Source organism: Elgaria multicarinata, chromosome 2 (genome assembly GCF_023053635.1).
Source record: "Elgaria multicarinata webbii isolate HBS135686 ecotype San Diego chromosome 2, rElgMul1.1.pri, whole genome shotgun sequence".
NCBI lineage: Eukaryota > Metazoa > Chordata > Lepidosauria > Squamata > Anguidae > Elgaria > Elgaria multicarinata.
Genome location: NC_086172.1, coordinates 3,532,409 through 3,553,912, shown reverse-complemented (window position 1 = coordinate 3,553,912; position 21,504 = coordinate 3,532,409). Strand labels below are relative to the sequence as shown.

The 21,504-nt window shown below is 45.7% G+C and overlaps 2 protein-coding genes across 3 annotated transcripts in view; both read right to left on the bottom strand.

The window, feature by feature from the left end:
• The window catches only part of CLIC5 (chloride intracellular channel 5), a 313,960-nt gene that overhangs the window by 158,211 nt on the left and 134,245 nt on the right, over positions 1–21,504 (bottom strand). The window lies entirely within an intron of this gene.
• LOC134393494 (24-hydroxycholesterol 7-alpha-hydroxylase) overlaps positions 20,799–21,504 on the bottom strand; it is a 56,878-nt gene continuing 56,172 nt past the window's right edge. For both annotated transcript variants that reach the window (XM_063118518.1, XM_063118519.1), the window contains one exon: positions 20,799–20,985. In XM_063118518.1, the coding sequence (XP_062974588.1) occupies positions 20,914–20,985 (72 nt within the window). In that variant the 3' untranslated portion in view covers positions 20,799–20,913. The remainder of the gene's footprint in view (positions 20,986–21,504) is intronic.

The window sequence follows — 21,504 nt, the reverse complement described above, 5'->3', positions numbered from 1 at the left end:
ACTTTCCATTTGGTTTTATGTAGCTGATTCAAGTACATATTTTTCTAAGAAGAAAAGATTTGCTTGAAAATAGCAGCACCCACATTTCAAACCCTGGCATCAGTGGACTGTCAGTGAACCACCCCCTTAGATGCAATTGAGCATCTAAGTCATTGTGAAGGTAGTAATAGGACTCCGGCCAAAAGGAATGAATCTGTATTTAGATCAAAGGAAGAGAGCTTTCACTCCTGAAGTATAAATTTAAAACAAAAACAAGATACTACCAACACATTTAAAAATACAAAGCTGTATACAACAATTAGTGGAGTTAATGCAAACTGATGTGAATGTTATTTTGCATTCATTTTTCCTTACTCTATCCACCCACACCTGATTAGATACATTTAATAGTTTTCTATACTACCATCAGAAAAAGTGAGTTCAATTATGTAGCACATTCTCAGATCCACTCCAAACCGGTGCCAAAAATTAGTGCTAGTTTTGTGCCACAAACCCCAAGTTTTGTGCCGCATCCTAAAGTGTGAAAACGACATGCCCTTAGGTGTGGTCTGGTGAATGAGAAAAAATTCGCGTTCTCAGATCCACTCCAAACCAATGCCAATGTTTTGTGCTAGTATTGTGCTGTTTTTTGCAGGAAACCACGAGTTTTGTGCCGCTTCCTGAAGTGCGAGAACGATATACCCTTCGGGGTAGTGTGGTGAATAAGAAAAAAATTACATTAAGTCACTGTATAGAAAATAAATATTTATGTTAACATTGAATAAAGGAATCTCTTGTAATTCTCCAAACTGATTAAAAATAAGTCTTCTAGAAACTGACATATTTTACTATTAACAACTAAGTCAAAACATTAACTTTTCAGTAAACTGAAACTTGCAATGTCAACTTCCGGTGGGTCCCAAGTTCATTAAACCCTTGTTCTTATGGGTATTTTTCATGTGCTTTAAATCAGGAGGTGACAAATTATTTCTTTGCTTTTGTCTGATAATGCTTTCTTGTTTGTAAGATCCTTGTACTCTTCCCATGTTCCATCGTCCCTAAGGCAGTGTGCCACCTAATGCCCTGTGGTAGTCACACTGAGAGATGTGCCACCCCAAAAATGAACAGCTCGTCGAAGTGTATAATTCACCTCACCCACATTGACTTGGGTTGGTATTTTCCCATCTTTACAATACACGTGTTTTTTAAAAAAAAATTGAAGCACATTTTCTTTCCCTTTGGTTGAACAGCTTCAACACAGAGATGTGTCCTTGTCACAGTGGTAGCCTGTGTTCTTACTCCATTACTGTATTGTGGTCTTCTTCCACAAATCTTCTTGCGGAAGCAGGGGCTACATTTCTCCTGTGTTACTTCCTACAGCCTTAATTCCAGTCCCGACAGTTTGTACTTTTGGGGGATGTATGCACACAAGCCCCCTTGTGACTGGCTCCAATCATATGTCACGCAAAGGAAGGGCATGATTTAGCAAGCTCATTAGCATCCAGGACTGTATGGGCATATTCTGGAGAGTCCATTTACATACTCATGGAGAGCCCTTTCAGCATGGGAACCAAGGGACTTAACAGGGAAATAATGTCATCATTGTGTCTAGAATAATCCAGACTTTCTGCGCTCCGAAAAGAAATGAATCATAGAGGATAATAGCCAAAATGAGTGCAGGACATGGAAGACATGTGGGTACTGGGCTGCAAAACTGCATACCAGGAAGGGGGAGTGTGCAGTAAATAGCTGGTGTGATGGAGCCCTGAGTAAGGGGAAACATGACAGAAGTCTACTAAATGATACATGGTGTGGAGAAAGTAGAAAGGGAGTTTTCTCTCCCTCTCTCATAATTCTAGGACCCAGTGGGGTTATCCCATGAAACTGTTTGTTGAGAGATTCAGGGCACATAACATGACATACTTCATCACACTGCACGTAATGAAACTATGGAAGTTGCTACCATACAATGGACACCAATTTGGATGGCTCCAAAATTTACTTTCCCCCCTTTTCTGAGGCTTGCTCCTGTTCTCTCTCTCTCTTCCCCACCACTGCCTTTGATAAACTGTGAAAGCCCATACATCACAGAGAAGTTGGCCATGTGTCCTTTTTTCCTCCACAGCAGTGCTGGCAAGAATCTTTGGACAACTTCCTGGGGCAGCACAAAACTCAGGGTTTGTGACACAAAACTAGCACAAAACTTTGGTACCGGTTTGGGGGTTCTATGACAAAGTTCATTTTTTGGTGTGTTAACTATGAACCACTGCTTGAAGTATCAATACACAGCTGTTGGGGGTGGCACAAAACTCGGGGTTTGCAGCACAATGTTGAGTTATGGCTTTAGAAGCTGTTTAGTTATTGCACAGACTGGGTTTCTGGCACATAACCTTTTGTGTTAAGTCTCTGTCTGGGCCCTACAGAGACTAGCAGAGATTACAGCGGTTCTCAACCAAGTCAGCAAAGACGTGAATTAAGACAGAGATTTATGTAGGTTAAAATAAACCTTTTTACTGGCAAATAAATATATAATTTAGTTATGGCAGTATAGATACAAATACTTACAAACGGTCAGTCAATGCAGCTCACATGAGGGACATGGAAGTTATAGAAGTTATACATGCACTTGAAAATACATTTACTTTTATAGACCACCTGTACAATGATGCAACTCCTTGCAACCCTTAATTGAAGACAATCAGTTAGACAATTATTCAATTATGACACTCAATGTCCAGTTGTAGAGTTGACCTTTAAGTTTCTGCTGAGTCTTCTGTTCCTCCAGATCCTCAGCAATTAACAAATCAATGGAAAACATAACCAGGATCCATTCCAGGATCCAACACCCCTTCTTATGTTTACACATTGATTAACAATAACACATTGTACAGTTATTTACACTTTTTCCTCCCTGAAACCTAACGTTTCACAAACTTCTGTGTTTGGTGGGACCTAGTGGTTTTGTGAAAATGTCTGCAAGGTTTTCTTTTGTTTCACAATAAACTAGCTTCAAAACTCCACTTGCTATGTGTTCCTTCACGTTTTGAAACTTTATGACTATGTGCTTCAACTTTAACTGTCACTGGCTTCTCCACCGAGATCTTAAAGTCCTTTATTAATTGGATCAGCCAAGTAACTTCACCACACACCAGCACAATACTTAGCCTCATAGGAAAACGCCACAAACTCTTGCTTCCTATCTTTTCAAACGTCATCACAAACCTGCTGAGAATGGCAACAAAACAGACAAACAAAACTGTTCACTAAACATAACATTTCTCACCACCAAATGATACAAGCCTGAAGTTGCTAAAGCTGTTTCCTTGCAGGTTGCTTCACATCCATTTCCATGGGGCTTTTTCCCTTTTGCATTCCTGCATTCACTTGCTTAGCAAAAACTTTTGTCATCTGCTTGATCATTTTTCAATACCTCGGAAAAACTCTTTTCAACAACATGGGATTTAACAGTTTGGAAGAAAATTCAATTTCAAACTACCTCCTTAACTTTTCTGGAGACCAGCCGAGGCTTGAATTTCTTCTCCCCCGTCTCTAACTGCTTGCATTTAAACACCCATCTGCAGGTTAGAGATTTTTGCCCTGCTGGCAAAACTGTCTCCTCAAAAACTCCATTTTCTTTGAGACTATCTAGCTCCCTTTGCATGGCACGTTCCCACTGTTGTCTCTCTAAAGAATTCAATTTCTTCACATCAGAATAGGAATTAGGCTCATAATTTACATAACAAGCATCAAAGCTGTACCTTTTAGGAGGTATGCCTTTATTTGCTCTTTGAGAACGTCTAGGAACTTCTTCCTGCTTCTCCTGCTCTGCTAACTCTTGAGCCTCTATACTCGGACTAGTCACTAGCAACTCAGGCTCTTGCCTGCTATCTAGTTCCACCAGTACTTCCGGGTTGTCGTGCACCTCTCTCCAGTTTTGCTCACTGAATCTAGCTAATCTGGAGACCACTATCCTACCCCCTTCACACAGGAACCGCCAGCTATTATACTCATAACCTACAAATCCCTCCTTATTGTTTACTACAACTTTATTAGATTGTAAGCCTATGCGGCAGGGTCTTGCTATTTACTGTGTAATCTGTACAGCACCATGTACATTGATGGTGCTATATAAATAATAATAATAATAATAATAATAATAATAATAATAATAATAATAATCTCATTCTGATCCCCTTTGGAGAACTTTGCCGTCTCTGTGAAAGTGGAACATTTACAATTGTAAAACTCCCCCAAGTTCTTAAGTGCTTGAGGTTTGGTCTTTTGCTGTAAAGTAAAGATGTTATTAATGGATTTAGACCAAGTCCTGTTGCAAAGGTAATTAGCTGCCACAAATGCTTCTCCCCATAATTGTGGCTCTGCCTTTGCGTCTTTCATCAGGCATTCCATCTTCTCCTTTAAAACGCCGATCCTCCTTACTATATTTCCGTTTTGCCACGGGCTATTCGGATTACAATATTTATGATTTATGCCAGTCTTTTTACAAAACTGCTTGAAATCCAACGACTGGAACTCTCCTCCTTGATCCGTCAAAAATTCCCGGACTTGCTTCTGCAGATTTCTCTCTATAAATTTAACCCATTCTTTCACCGTGCTTAAACATTCTGATTTGTGCTTTAACAAATACACCCACGAGAAACGGGTCTTATCATCTAAAATGATTAATGCATATCTGGCTTTTCCATAGCTCTCAGGAAAAGGGCCAGCCAAGTCCATATGAATCAATCCCAGAACATTTTTATGCCACCAGTCTCTGACACATGGAATATTCATAAACTTAGACTTAGCAATTTTGCATATAGAACAATCAAGGTACTTCTTGCACTCCTGAACTTTTACTCCCTCTGAAAAACTCAGAGTTTTGTTCAGAACCTTAAAACTTGAATGTCCAAGTCTTCTATGAAATAAATGGATGCAATTGTCATGATTAGGCACATTTTCATTAGTTTCCATACAACCTGCTTGTATCTCTGAAACTCCTTCCTCATTAGGATTGCCATCTATGAAATACAATCCATTTTTCAGCTTTCCCATTCCTCTTAGGAGTCCATGCTTACGAATAAAGCATTTGTCTTTTTCAAAAGACACACAGAAATCCTTTTCTGTCACATTGGAAACTCCTAGAAGGGAAAAATTCAAACTGGGAACAAACAATGCATTCTCAAAGCACTCTTTCAAAAAAGGTAAGAAGCACATTCCTTCCCCAGACGCTTGGATCTTCGTCCCATCAGCCAGCGCTATAGGCTTTTCAGAGGAGTCCCTGAAGTTCCGGAAAAAAACACGTCTATTAGAAATCACGGTAGAACAAGCCGAGTCTATGAGCCAATTGTTGCTCTTTCCTTCCGCTTGCCTGCAGAGCTGACTTCTCACTTCTGCCGTGACTAGCTGCGCTGATTTACTCTTCCCTCGGGGGTTTTCTTCTTTGTTGGGCTCTGATTGTAATCTGAATCTACAATCCTTTTGAATAGGGATGTGCTCCGCTCCGATTAGGAGCGTAGAAGCAGTAGCGGATTGGCCTGCTCCGCCTTACCCAGAGGCGGAGTAGGAGCGGACCGTGGACCCCCTAGAAGCAAGGCGAAGAGAAGCGACCATTTTTCGGAGCTCCGAGTTCAGGCGGAGCGCTCCGGTCGCCATCTTGAAAACATTTCGCCATAGGATTGCATTGCGGCAAATAATTGCGCATAACTACGTTGTTTTTGAAGCTATCGCTCTGGAAATTCTTGTGCTCAGAGAGTCGTGGATGGGGGTCATTTTGAGACCACTCTCACCTCTCTGCGTTGTCCGTGTCGCGTGCTATATTTTTTTGAAAATCGGGTCAACCGCGCGGCTCAAACTGCGTTTCGGCTTTTCGCCCATAGGATTGCATTGAGGGAAAGAATCGGGGATAACTGGGGGGGGGTTAAGCTATCGTTCTGAAAATTCTTGTGCACAGAGAGTCGTGGATGGGGGTCATTTTGAGACTACTCTCAACTTTCTGCGTGCTGTGGTTCACGTGCAATGTTTTTGTGAAAATCGGGTCAACCGCACGGCTCAAACTGCGTTTTCGGCTTTTCGCCCATAGGATTGCATTGAGGAAAAGAATCGGGGATAACTGGGGGGGGTTTAAGCTATCATTCTGAAAATTCTTGTGCACAGAGAGTCGTGGATGGGGGTCATTTTGAGACCACTCTCAACTTTCTGCATCGTACGGGTCGCGGGCTAGAAGTTTTTTAAAAATCGGCGGGAAAAATACCTTTTTCAAAGGGCTGAGGGGCAGAGTCAGCTCCCGGTCATGATGATCCCAAAGTTGGAGGAGGGCATAGGCAAAATAGGTAACTTGGGATTCTGGGAAACTTCTCTTTCTTCATCTGAACGGGCTTTTCCCCGTGTTTTTTAACACAGTAGCCCCACCAAATGCACAAACACAACCTGAAATCATATACTAAGCCAAGAATAAGAGATAGAAACACAGCACTGCTCCCCACCCTAACCTTGGTGAACAACTGAATCGATGTGGTGCAAGGGGATGAGCTCCCCTAGGGCATCTCATCGTGGACATGCCCCCACTCTCTCCTGCACTGGAAGGCCATAGAGCCTTCCAAAGAGAGTAAAACGGTGGAGCAATGCCTATCATGAGTTGAAGTGAATGGTCACTTTTCAGTGGTAGAGCAATGCCTGTTATGAGTTGAAGTGAGCGTTTTACTTCTTCTCAGAGCTGTTGGTGGCTGTCATTGTCTTGAACTGGCAGCTACTTCCCCCTCCCCCGGGCACGTCCCCCTATTGCTGGTAAAAGACAGATATAGCCTTTTTAAAAAAATTCTTCTTGCTGTTTATTGAGCAACACTGCTTCTTTTAATTCCACCCCTCCTTTGTTTATTGATTGATTTATTCCATTTTATATGCATTACTGGCTTATCCTTGGCTCACTTCCTTATGCCCCCAGAAATGCCAGCTGCATGCCTGCCTGCCTTCCCTCCCTCCTCCCCTGCCCACCTCGCAGGGATGTTGTGTGTGGGGTGCCCGATTTTCAAAAATTCGCCAAAAATCAGGGGATGATGGGATTGCTTTGAAACTTGGCATGCGTGTGTATATCCCCATGAGGTGTCATGGTGCCAAACATGAGGTTTCTAACTTGAACAGAAAAAAAGTTGTATAATTTTTTAGCTTTCAATGCAAGCCTATGGGGGGGGAAAACGGAGCTCCGGATCCGGATCCGGAGCTCCGGGCGGAGCGGAGCGGAAGGGGGCGGAGCGGGGGCGGGGCGGAGCGGCCCGATCCGAAAAATGGCGGATCTGCAAGTGAAGCGGAGCGGGGGGTCCGTGCACACCCCTACTTTTGAATATGCCCCAATTTCTGACATCTGAAGCACCGAAGAAACTTTTTAGGCTTGGACTTTTTTGAAGTTGAAAATGCTGACTCATCTCCCTCCTTCTTCACCGAAGCCTTAACCCCTTCATACCCAGACCATTTTGAAAATGCGTCTGGTTTGTCGCCTGAACTGCTTTGGGCTTGCTTTCTTAAACTTTTCTTTTGATGTTCTTCTATCAATCTGCCAGATATTGTATTTAATGTCATGTCCTGGACTCGCAATGCTTCTAACGTTGTCACCAGCACTTCCCAAGACGGTGGTAAACTGGACAAAACCACTTACATTTCATCTGTTAAGGGTAAGCCCGCTGCACTTAAACTTTCAAAGCAGTCTCTTAATTTCTGCAAATGAGCTTTTATGTCTTCTCCCTCTTTCATAAGTGTACGGTAAAGCTTTCTTGTTAAGCTTATTCTAGCTCCTGCGGTCTCTCTGACATATACAAGTCTGAGTTTAATCCAGATAACGTCAACAGTGTCTTCTCTGCTTATATAAGACAGTTGATCGTTCCTCATAGACAAAACAATGTGAGCTTTCGCCCTCTCAGCGCGACGTCCCCACTCGTGTAACTCTGCTGCATTCAAATCTTCTGCTGGGGCATTTATTACAACTTCCCACAGACCAAGATTTCTTAGGCTCATTTCTATCTTAAATGACCATGACATATAATTTTCGTCTGTAAGTAACTCAATAGGGACAGTGTTCCCAACATTTAATGCCATAATTTCAATTTTAACAGGTTGTTTCTGGTTTACAACCCCTTCAGTGGTTTAATTTCTCTTAGGGCCTGACCGGCTATCCAGATTCAGATTCCTCAGTGCCCTCTTAAATTCAAACCACTCTTGCCAGTCCTTTTCCATGTGATTTTCCAGACACCGCTATCCGAAATAGCTTCTGGTTGTCTGTTCCAACGACTTTTACAAAGACGCTCAGGAATTTAATCAACCACGGCTTAATTCTTCAGTCCTACTGCACTTGCTGAGAAAAACTCGTGCATTATGGCTCAGCTTGGGGTACTGGGCCCATAACCTGTTGAGTTATGGCTTTAGAAGCTGTTTAGTTATTGCACAGACTGGGTTTCTGGCACATAACCTTTTGTGTTAAGTCTCTGTCTGGGCCCTACAGAGACTAGCAGAGATTACAGCGGTTCTCAGCCAAGTCAGCAAAGACGTGAATTAAGACAGAGATTTATGTAGGTTAAAATAAACCTTTTTACTGGCAAATAAATACATAATTTAGTTATGGCAGTATAGATACAAATACTTACAAACGGTCAGTCAATGCAGCTCACATGAGGGACATGGAAGTTATAAAAGTTATACATGCACTTGAAAATACATTTACTTTTATAGACAACCTGTACAATGATGCAGCTCCTTGCAACCCTTAATTGAAGACAATCAGTTAGTCAATTATTCAATTATGACACTCAATGTCCAGGTGTAGAGTTGACCTTTAAGTTTCTGCTGAGTCTTCTGTTCCTCCAGATCCTCAGCAATTAACAAATCAATGGAAAACATAACCAGGATCCATTCCAGGATCCAACACACAAAACTAGCACAAAACTTTGGCACCGGTTTGAAGGTTCTATGACAAAGTTCATTTTTTGTTGTGTTAACTACGAACCCCCGCTTGAAGTATCAATACACAGCTGTTGGTGGTTGCAAAAAACTTGGGGTTTACGGCACAAAACTAGCACAAAACTTTGGCATATGTTTGAAAAAGATTCTAGGTTGGGGGTTCCAAGTTAACAGAGCCATGAAGACGTGCAGGTGTGGAGGTTTTTGTGTGTACAGCTGTACACACATATGGGATTCCAAACCCCAATCATTCAGGTTTTCACATCACGTGAAAACTAGGGTGACCATATGAAAAGGAGGACAGGGCTTCTGTATCTTTAATAGTTGCATAGAAAAGGGAATTTCAGGTGGTGTCATTTGTATGCGTTCAGCACCTGGTGAAATCCCGTCTTCATCACAACCATTAAAGCTGTAGGAGCCCTGTCCTCTTTTGTATACTGGTCACTCTGCAGCTTTAACTGTTGTGAGGAAGAAGGAATTTCACCAAGTGCATACAAATGACACCTGCTGAAATTCCCTTTTCCACACAACTGTTAAACATTCAGGAGCCCTGTTCTCCTTTCCATATGGTCACCCTATGTGAAAGCCTATGCATGTACAGCTATATGCATGAAGGCTTTCCTGCTGCAGGAGTACATGTAGATGCCTATGCATGGAGCTATGGGATGATGTGGCATTGGAGGCAGGGCTACTTGGCAAGGCCCTGTTCCGGCTCATGTGGTGAGTTTCACCACTTACAGTAATTCCTGAATAGGGCTAAAATTAATTCAACACATTTTCGATATCGGTCATCTAATTACATGCCATCCTTTAAGTTCATAAACTAAATCAAAGTCATTGCTTTCAAGAAAATGCGAAGATTGTGCATAAGTAAGATAGAAGCATCTGCATATAGTACAACATATTCAATCAGACATGATTCCATGAGCATGTGAGAGCTCTGCATCACACACTGCCCAAAAAGAAATATATATTAAAAATATACCTGTGGGCCTAAATGTTATGCTTCCTCTGCTATGCATTCACTCACACCACACAGCTTCTAGAGGGTACAAATAATTGGAATAAAGCTTTTGCTTGCTGATGCAAAACTTGATTAATATGTCTGCTTCTAAAAAAAGCCCTCCCTGGACCCCTTGGACCTTAATAATTACAGACCAGTATTAAATCTTCTGGTTTGGGGCAAGGTGATCAAGAGGGTAGTTGCCTTCCAACTTCAAGCAGTCTTAAATGATACAAATTTTCTAGACCCATTTCAAACTGGCTTCAGAACAGGATACGGAGTTGAGACCACTATGGTCACCTTAGCGGATGATGTAGGCCTGTGTATTGACAGGGGGGAAGTGTCCCTGCTGGTACTTTTGGACCGCTCAGCAGCTTATTTATTAATTACATTTTTATACCGCCCAATAGCCGAAGCTCTCTGGGCGGTTCACAAAAATTAAAACCACAATAAAACAACCAACAGGTTAAAAGCACAATTACAAAATACAGTATAAAAAGCACAACCAGGATAAAACCACACAACAAAATTGATATAAGATTAAAATACAGAGTTAAAACAGTAAAATTTAAATTTAAGTTAAAATTAAGTGTTAAAATACTGAGAGAATAAAAAGGTATTCAGCTGGCGACGAAAGCAGTACAGTGTAGGCGCCAGGCGGACCTCTCTGGGGAGCTCATTCCATCAACCATGGTATCCTTCTGGATTGCCTGAGGGGATTGGGAATCGGGGGCACTGTGCTCCAGTGGTTCTGGTCCTACCTTTCGGGTAGGTTCCAGATGGTGATGCTTGGGGATAGCTGCTCCTCAAAGAAAGAGCTGTTGTATGGCATACCACAAGGCACCATCCTATCCCCAATGCTGTTCAACATCTACATGAAACCACTGGGAGAGATCATCCGGAGGCATGGGGCACTGGGGTAGGGAGCTATCAGTATGCTGATGATGTTCAAATATATTTCTCTATGCCTTCAACAACTGCGTCAGCTAAGGACAGCATGTCTCCTCTGAATGAATGCTTAGAGGTAGAAATGGGCTGGATGAGAAAAACAAACTAAGGCTGAACCAAGACAAGACGGAGATGCTTATTGTCAAGGGCCCTAACCTGGGTTTGGAGGTGTGTCAAAAAGTTCTGGATAGAGTTACACTCTCCTTGAAAGATTGCGTTCACAGCTTGGGGGTGCTTCTGGATCTGTCACTCCAAATGACAGGCCATATGTGATGGCTAGGAGTGCCTACTATCAGCTTCGGCTGATACACCAGTTGTGCCCCTTCCTAGAGTTAGAAGACCTAAAAACTAGGGGTGTGCACGGACCCCCCGCTCCGCTTCACTTCCAGATCCACAATTTTCGGATCGGGCCACTTCGCCCCGCCCCCGCTCCGCCCATGTCCACTCCACTCCGCTCGGAGCTCCGGATCCAGATCGGAGCTCCGTTTCCCCCACCCCAATAGGCTTGCATTGAAAGCTAAAAAAGTAAACAACTTGTTTTTGGTTCAAGTTAGAAACCTCATGTTTGGCACCATGACACCTCATGGGGGTATACACATGCACGCCAAGTTTCAAGGGAATCCCATCATCCCCTGATTTTGGGGGAATTTTTGAAAATCGGGCACCCCATTCACACCCCTTTCCATAGCTCCGATAATTTGCACGCTAAAAATCTCAAACTCGCCACCATGAGAGCTTATCCATGTGTCCACATGGACGCCCAGACTCAAGGCAATCCCATCATCCCCTGATTTTTGGCGCGGCTTAACTCACCCCAAATTGTCCCATTCTACAACTATGTCAATTTGCACGTTAGAAACCTCAAACCCAGCACCATGATAGCTTATCCACGTGTCCACATGGACGCCAAGTTTCAAGGCAATCCCATCATCCCCTAATTTTGGGGGAATTTATGAAAATTGGGCACCCCATTCACACCCCTTTCCATAGCTCCGTCAATTTGCACGTTAGAAACCTCAAACTCGGCACCATGAAAGCTTATCCATGTGTCCACATGGACACCCAGACTCAAGGCAATCCCATCATCCCCTGATTTTTGGCTCGGCTTAAACTTTTTAACTCACCCCAAATCAAGTCCCATTCTACAACTACGTCAATTTGCACGTCAGAAACCTATCCTTTGGTCCCATGACAGATTACCCATGTGTCCACATGGACGCCAAGTTTCAAGGCAATCCCATCATCCCCTGATGTTAGGGGAAGTTTTGAATATCAGGCACTCCAGTATGTCAGGGATTTAAAGTTGCAATGCAGACAGCTCAATGGGGCCAGTTCAAAGGAAATCCCAACATGCCACGAGATAACCCTAAATCTTCTTGCACATTTGAAAAATGGATTATTGAACTTGATAAAGTCTAAGTGAGCGCAGGAAGGACTTCTCCCCTGAGTCAAAGCAAGACACATACACCATCCCTGCAAGGCGGGAGGGGGAGAAGGGAGGGAAGGCAGGCAGGCAGGCAGCATGCATTGTAGTGCCGCAAGGATGGCTTGAGCACTAACGCATAGCAAACCAACCCGTAAGCGGGCGCAAGGAGCAAGTGAGGCAAGGATGGCTGGTTGTTTCTTTCTAAGCCAGCAGTTACGCATTGAGGGGCACAGAGGAGGACGACTGGGAGCAAGCGTGCCGGAGGGTGCTGGGCACGAACCACAAAGCCCATCTTCCAGGCACCAGGCGGGCAGAGAGGCAGGCAGAGCAGGTGAGGAGTCAGTCCTGGCAGATGCCCCACCACAGCAGCACCCTGGGTGGGGGAAAGCAGGCAGGCAGGCAGGCAGGCATGGGTTGGCGGGCCCAGAAAAGCTGGTACCTTGCACAAGTAATCCATAGATCTGCGGGGAAGTCAGTCCCAGCAGATCCAGCTACCTCACAAGGACGGCTCCCAGGCAGGCGGGCAGGCGCATCCACTGTAGTGGCTGTGCTCAACTCGGCGCACTACAAGACGAGTTGAAGTGAGAGCTCACTTCTCAGAAAACTTAAACTGTCCTTACGCACTAAGTGGCTGTGCTACGGGTGATCGGTGCATTACTGGAGCTTAGCTTTTTCTCAGAGGGGAAGTCCATGAGTTGAAGTGAGAGGTTGCTTCTCAAAGAGGGGGTTACAGCAGAAGAGGGGTGGGACGAGACCGGAGAGAGAAGCTCAACCAGCTGCTGCGACTAATCCTCACCCACATCCTGGAAGACCACAGCATCCACAGGAGTGGCTGTGGTGAAGTCAATGACTCTCATGAGTTGAAGTGAGAGCTCACTTGTCAGAAAACTTAAACTGTCCGTACGCACTAAGTGGCTGTGCTACGGGAGTTCGGTGGACTCCTGGAGTACCTCCCGCAATTGGGGAAGTGAATGAACTTAACTGACGGCTTGCTTCTCAAAGAGAGGGTTACAGCGGAAGAGGGGTGGGACGAGACCGGGGAGAGAAGCTGGACCAGCTTCTGCTACTAATCCTCACCCACATCCTGAAGGACCACAGCATCCAACACAAAGTGGCTGTGGTGAAGTCAATGGCTGTCATGAGTTGAAGTGAGAGCTCACTTCTCAGAAAACTTAAACTGTCCGTACGCACTAAGTGGCTGTGCTACGGGAGATCGGTCGACTGCTGGAGCTTGGTTCGCGCACATAGGGGAGAGGAGCTCGACCAGCTGCTGCTACACATCCTGGCAAACCAGAGCATCCACAGGAGTGGCTGTGGTGAAGTCAATGGCTGTCATGAGTTGAAGTGAGAGCTCACTTCTCAGATAACTTAAACTGTCCGTACACACTAAGTGGCTGTGCTATGGGAGATCGGTCGACTGCTGGAGCTTGGCTTGCGCACATAGGGGAAGTCCATGAGTTGAAGTGGCAGCTTGCTTCTCAAAATCACCAGACTGGATCACGAATAGTGCATCTGATCCCTGAGCTCTCCAAAGGGCGACCCGTGGACTGCTGGAGTTAACCTCCCTCAATTGGGGAGTGATGGGCAGGCGGGCATGGGCAGGCAGGCATGGGCCGGTGGGCACAAAGGAGCTGGTACCTTGCACAGGTATGCCATAGATCTCTGGGGGAGTGAGTCCCAGCAGATCCAGCTACCTCACAAGGACGGCTCCCGGGAAGGCGGGCATGGGCAGGCAGGCAGGCAGGCGGGCAGGCATGGGCCGGTGGGCACAAAGGAGCTGGTACCTTGCACAGGTATGCCTTAGATCTCTGGGGGAGTGAGTCCCAGCAGATCCAGCTACCTCACAAGGACAGCTCCCAGGCAGGCGGGCATGGGTAGGCTGGCAGGTAGGCAGGCGGGCATGGGCAGGCAGGCAGGCAGGCGGGCGGGCAGGCATGGGCCGGTGGGCACAAAGGAGCTGGTACCTTGCACAGGTATGCCATAGATCTCTGGGGGAGTGAGTCCCAGCAGATCCAGCTACCTCACAAGGACGGCTCCCAGGCAGGCGGGCATGGGCAGGCAGGCAGGCAGGCAGCCGGGCAAAAAGGAGCTAGTAGTTACTGAAGCAGTTACTTTGAGTGTGGAAGATTTGTGTGCAGGCTTGGAGCATTAACGTTGCTGCTGGATGCAAAGTGGAAGTGTTGGATGACATGGAAAAACCAAGCCTCAGCCAGAACCTTCCAAAGGGCAACCCGTGGACTGATGGAGTTTTCCTCCTGTTCCCGGTGGCTGGGACGGGTCTCGGCTTCTCAAAGCCATGGCACTGGTGTTTATGCACTGCAGCTTCTCCTATGAGAGTTGTCCCACGGACGACCGGTGCCTTACTGGAGCTCAGCTTTTTCTCTGAGGGGAACTCCATGAGTTTAAGTGACAGCTTGCTTCTCAAAGAGGGGTGGGATGAGACTGAGGAGAGAGAACAGAGCATCCACCATAGTGGCTGTTCAATGACAGAGCTTCAGGAAGAAGTGAAGTGACAGCTCACTTCTCAGAACACTTTAACTGTCCGTACTCACTAATTGGCTGTCCCACGGACGACCGGTGCCTTACTGGAGCTCAGCTTTTTCTCAGAGGGGAACTCCATGAGTTTAAGTGACAGCTTGCTTCTCAAAATCAGCAGCCTGGTCAAGTAGTCCACTTGATCCCTGAGCTCTCCAAAGGGCGACCCGTGGACTGCTGGAGTTTAACCTCCCTCAATTGGGGAAGTGAATGAGTTTCAGTGAAAGGTTGCTTCTCAAAATCAGCACACTGATCGAGTCACCCACATCCTGGAGGACCACAGCCTCTATGTAGTGGCTGTGCTGAAGTCAATGACTTCCAGGAATTTCAGTAAAAGGTTGCTTCTCAAAGGCGAGGACTCTCCTGTTCCATTTTCACAGCGAGACAGGCAGCTGCAGTAACACTCACAACCACACACACAATGACAGCTTTTGCACAGAGGCTCATGAGTTCAAGTGACAGCTTGCTTCTCAAAACCATACTTCTGGATCAGGGAGTACATCTTCCACTGCCAGGGCACTCCAAAGGGCGACCCGTGGACTGCTGGAGAGAGGCAGCCTGGCTAGTGGTGGTGGTGCCAGGCATTGCCTTTCCCCCTGCTTGCACCTCACCCAAACACAGATGAGCGTGTAGTCAATCATGGAGTCTTTTGGAACTGGGTGGAAAACTATCCGGATGAGTTTACTAAGCTGTACCAGACACCAGAGAAATGAAATGAAATCGAGTGTGTTGCTTTGCCCTCACACAGTCTCTCTCACGCACACACACACACAGTGACAAACTCTGCCTACAGCTTTTGCAGAGGCTCATGATGCCCACCAGGCATGAAGTATTCTCCTTTAGGGGAAGATTCAGCCTGGCAGTGCCTGCTATGTCATCTACTGTGGTAGTAAGGAAGAGATAGCCTGAATTTGACTTAGTGAACTGAATTGTATACAGCCTGCCTGCCTGTATGTAAGACAAAGAAGGCATGACCTTACTGAGAGAGACGAATCGAATGATTCAGAGTTGATTTTGTGAACTGAAACGCAGCCACTAAATAATGAAATGCTAAGGATAATAATAATAATAATAATAATAATAATAATAACAACAACAACAACTTTTAAAAAGAAAAAGCCTGTCTGCCTGAACTGTAGTCTGCCTGCCAACCGAAGGAGGGGTGGAATTAAAGGGAGGGGAGCCTGCCTGTCACTCCCACAAGGGCTTGAGGGTGGGGTATCCCAGCAGGGGCAGATTGCTCTTCAGAAAGACCAGCTGCTCCACCAAGTCCGGCTCCAAGCGAGAGCAGTGAGGGGTCACTATGTCACCATAGAGAACACCCTCTAGCTTGGAACACTGGTGGGTGGGCAGCTCAGTCGATCGCTGGCCACCCACGCCAGGTCCGGTCAAATCTGGCGGCGGGATGATCAGTAGGCCAGGGGGTTCATGGAGCACTCCTCCATGGGCTCTGCCAGGTAATGCTGCACGGTGGTTGCAGCGTCATCCTGGCTGGTGGCTGGGGAGGGTCTCTGCCCAACCACGGCATGAAGAGCCTGTGCCCAAAACCCCTGGCCTGTGCTCCTGCTGGGAGGGATGCAGGTGAGGCTGCTGCTGGTGCTGCTAATGCGGGGAGTAGTGGTCTGCTCCTCTGCCTCACTCTGCCCCACCCTCTTGGCCCGTGCCGCCCGCACTTCCCCCACCAGCATTTCCACCCAGTGCTGCCTGGTATTTGGCCCACAAAGCCCATCTTTCACACGAGGGTCGCACATGGCTGCCAACATGTAGACCCTGCCTAACCCTCGTGGGGGATGGGAGATGGAGAGCTTAGAGTGGCAGTGCCAACAGCAGCAGCAACAGCAGCACCTTTCGGCTTTCCCCTGGAAACAGTCGCCTTGGAAGTGCCCGCCTCTTTCCCCAGCAAGATAGACTGGTGCTGCCTCTGAAGATGCATCTTCAGGCTGCTGGTTTCATAATGCCCTGTAGCTGAACCCCTGCTTAGGGTGACCTTACAGTGGTGACAGACAGCTAAGCGGGGATCCACTCCCACCTCATAGTGGTCCCACACTATGCTTGTCTTTTGCTTCAGTGGTGACACCAATTGCCCGCCTGAGCTCTCTGGTGTTGCCACAGAAACAGGGGTTACAGCGGAAGATGGGTGGGATGAGACTGGGGAGAGAGCCTCGGCCTGCTGCTGCTCCTCCTCAGCACCCATATCCTGGAGGACCGCCTCCTCCTCCTCCTCCTCCTGCCCCTCCACTGTGCTGAGGACCTCGTCTATGAGGTCTGGAGACAGGTCCATCAGTGGGCTCGTGAGCTCAAACAATAATGAAGGAGTTGGGGATACTCCTCCTCCTCCTCTAATGGCACTGCTGCCACCTGCCTCTTGCAAAGGGGCACTTTTCCCATTCCCACCCTCAAAAAGAGAACGCCGGGCACAAGTTGCAGAAGACAGTGCCTCTACCTGCTGCTTGTCCTGCTTCTGTTGAGGAGCAGCCAGCGAAGGACTTGCACGTTTGATTTTCACAGCAGGAGAGGCAGCCTGCTTACTGGTGCCAGCCTGAGCCTTCCCTTGACCACCACTGCTTTCAGCACGCCCAGCCACAGACGTGCGCCTGCTCCCTCTTCTCATTATAATAATATAATACTAGTAATACTAATAATATGTATAATAATATAATACTACTAATAATATGTATAATAATATAATACTAATACTAATATGTATAATAATATAATACTAATGCTAATACTAATATGTATAATAATATAATACTAATGCTAATACTAATATGTAATAAGGAAATGGGACAAGTGTGTATGTGAAATGCTCAAACTGGCTGATTTGCACTTCACAAGCAGTGCACACAGCACACTCACACAATAACACAGTCACACACACACACACACACACAGAGAGAGAGAGAGAGAGAGAGAGAGAAAGAAGAAATAGAGAATAATTTTGTGTGTGTATGTTTTTATACATAGAAGAAAGAAGGAAGATGAAACACAGTCAGGCTTTAAGAGGGGGAAGTGTGTGTGTGTGGGGGGAACCAAACAAACAAACAAACACTCCAAAATTTAAAAATAAAGTTTATATTAAATCAAAGTAAGGGAAAAACACAGAGCAAACTAAGCAAACAGTCAGAAACAAGCAAACAAACACACACACAAGCCAAGCTAAATCCTAATCTATCTCCTCCAACAAACACAGCAGCAGCACCTATAACTAACTCCTCTCTCCATGAACGACAACCCACAAAGAGACTGAAAGGACAAATGTCTCAGGGTGGCTCTGCCTTAGTCCCCCTCCAACGCTGGGATTGGAGGATGCTTCAATTCTCATCAGGATTGGGAGCTGAATGTGCCTGTCATCGCTAAAAACAAAAAAAGCAAAAAAAATGCTGCTTTACCCTTTCCCCCTTTTTTTTTACATTTTTTTAAAAAAAAAATCTAGCAAGCGAACCGCACCACGCAGAGAGCTGAGAGTAGGCTCAAAATGACCCCCAGCCACGACTCTCTAAGCACAAGAAGTTTCAGAAAGATAGCTTAAAAAACAACACATCCCCTATCCTTTTCCACAATGCAATCCTATGGGCGAAATGATCCAAAATGGCAGGCGGATCGCTCCACGAAAAGAGAAGCGCTCCACCTATGGCTGCTTCTCTTCGCCCTGCTTCTAAGGGTCCACGGTCCGCTTCTACTCCACCTCTGGGCAAGGCGGAGGAGGCCAATTCGCTTCTGATTCTCTGATTCTAATCGGAGTGGAGCACATCCCTAATTTTCAGTGTGTAGGGGTAGGGTGGAGGAAACATACCTCTTGATAGAGATACAGACAGAAGGAACCAGATCCTGTGGCAGACCCAGATGTCAACTCTGCCCCCATGTCTATTCTGGCAACACTATTACAGGATGTAATAACATCATCCAAAACATCACGTTTCCTTGCATCTGCTTATCTTCCAATGCGATATGCCATCAATTACCAGCAGTGCTGTACTGCATTCTACATAGGACAAACAAGCCAACTCCCCCCACAAAATAATAAATGGACACAAATCTGATGGGGGGAAATGGCAATATTAAAAAACAACAAAAGGGGAACCCTTCAGCTTCTCAGGACACTCTGGACAGATCTACACTACTGCTTTACAGTGGTATTAAAGTGCACTGTTAACTGTTGGGGCACATTCCACATACCGCTTTCATAGTGTTACATCCTGCCTTTTATTTACATTTGTAATGATCTGACAAAGGCGTAGATCTGGCTTCTATTACTGACTTTAAGATGGCTGTTCTTGAACAAAGGAACTTTAAAGACAGATTGCAATGCTAATCAGCAGAACTACAAGAGATATTTTTCCCATTCATACCATCAAACCACCATTGACTGCCTGTGTATTGTTGCCTTATCGTTTTATGTGGACAGAACTGAGGGGTGTGGTTATCAGGCTGTGGCAACAATTGGGCAGTCTTGTCGCCTCCCCATTCCTGGCACTTCCTCCTCCATGTGTAGTTGCGTGGCAGTTTGGCAGCTCAGCAGGAAGACATTGCTGAACAGAGCAACACACCGGCACAACACCGGGTGGCCCCATGAAAGGTAGAAAGGAGCACACAGCTGCCTCCACCACTGAAGAAGATGCATTTCATAAGCCCACTGGGGCACCCTCCAGAGGTCCTGTTGCAAACACGAGCTCAGCGAGGGGAGAGGGAGGACAGAGGGCTGATCTCACAACTAAAAAATGCTGGTATAGAGATGTAACCATTTAGCCCCTCCTCCATCTTATCCCTTTGAAGTCATCCCCACACATACATACCCACCCATCCACCCACCACTCAGATCTTGAATAGAAATTTGTCACTTTCCTTCCACTTGCTTTCCCTCTGGGCGCATGAGATTTCCCTCCTGCCTGTAGAGAGGTGGGAAGTTCTTTTACAGTGATGCTTATCTGTTCATCAGGCGAGTGTTTTATCGCACACTTGCTACTGCCCCTTACAGATGTGTGCACGTCCTCTAGCCGCCTCCTGCACACCTCCCACTCCTTGTGCTCACTTTTCCATCGCAAAGTAGACCCCTTTTAATCCAACTTTTTTAAAAAACACCACCACCACCACCACAATTTGCCACAATCTCCTGCTGTGTGCAGGAAAAGTGGCACGATACAAACAGCCCCGGAATGGGCCATGTGGTCTTTGTTTACTTCCTCTTTTCCCTCCGGGCAGAAAGAGGAAGTAATGAGGGACAAAAGCAGGGGCAGAGAAGCAACGGTAAGGAAACGAGATTTTCCCCTGTGTGATGACAATCTTAGCTACCTGGTCACCCGTACTGGAAGGATGAGCCAATAATGACAAGGTGACTAATAACTGGTTAGGGGGAGGGAAATGGGCGTGAACCACAGAGGAAGATGTGAGACTCAAACCATCGTATAAAGGCTTGACTCGCAACAATGTGCTGCTCAAGGGAGGTGCTGCTTCTCCACGTAAAGAAAATAAATGGAATATTCCAGGATAAAGCCAGCCAATATAAAGGTCCCGTGATTGAAGAAGGAACAGAAACAGCGGTATAGTTCCAGGAAGAAAAGCCTCATGCAGAAATGCCCTCCATCTCTGGTAGCTTGAATAGGACAAAGGGTGTGTGTGTGTTTTGTCCTACCATACATGTTAATCAGATCATCAATGCAAGAATGTCTGTGTTATCACTCAACAACTCTTTTGTGAATGGCCACTGTAAATTAAGTAATTATCACTATCTATACTTCCTATATTTCAATTCCTTCTGACCTCACTGTTTACAATGTCCCCTCCAACCATGTGAGTGTACCTATACTTGTAATTCAAGTATAACTTGAAGATAACTAGTTTAATGCTGAAAAATACATGGCTGCATGAAAAAAGTTGGCAATTATCTGGATAAATAAGCTCAAATCTGAGATGGCTGGTAAGATATAAAAATAAGTGGATTGTATGGTTGATTTAAACCTGTAGTTTTCAGATTTGGTAACTATTTAATAACTCATGAAGCACTGGAGTAGCACAAATCAACGATCTCTCAGTTTGGCAATTGCTGGTAGGGAATTGGGTTGGCCACCACTGATATTCTTCATGCCCTCAATTTATATTGAATTCTGCATGGTCCCTCAGGCTGCTGCGTCCCCACCAAGTGGCGAGAGCTCTGCAGAAACAGAAAAAGAGTTATAAGCATGAACATTACATTATCATCATTAATAGGGTTCAAGCCTATTTTAAAATTGCTAATATAACTACAGGGGAAATCAAAACAGGGTTTAATAACCAGTTTTCAGTTGCTTCTGTTCTACAGTCTGCAGTACAAAGACCCAAGTGCAACTAGCCTGCTAGGATCCAACCCAATATTGTATCACAGAATAGTAGAGTTGGAAGGGACCTATAAGGCCATCGAGTCCAACCCCCTGCTCAATGCAGGAATCCACCCTACAGCATCCCTGACAGATGGCTGTCCAGCTGCCTCTTGAATGCCTCTAGTGTGGGAGAGCCCATGACCTCCCTAGGTAACTGGTTCCACTTTTGTACTGCTCTAACAGTCAGGAAGTTTTCCTGATGTCCAGCCAGAATCTGGCTTCCTGTAACTTGAACCCATTAGTCCGTGTCCTGCACTCTGGGATGATCAAGAAGAGATCCTGGCCCTCCTCTGTGTGACAACATTTCAAGTATT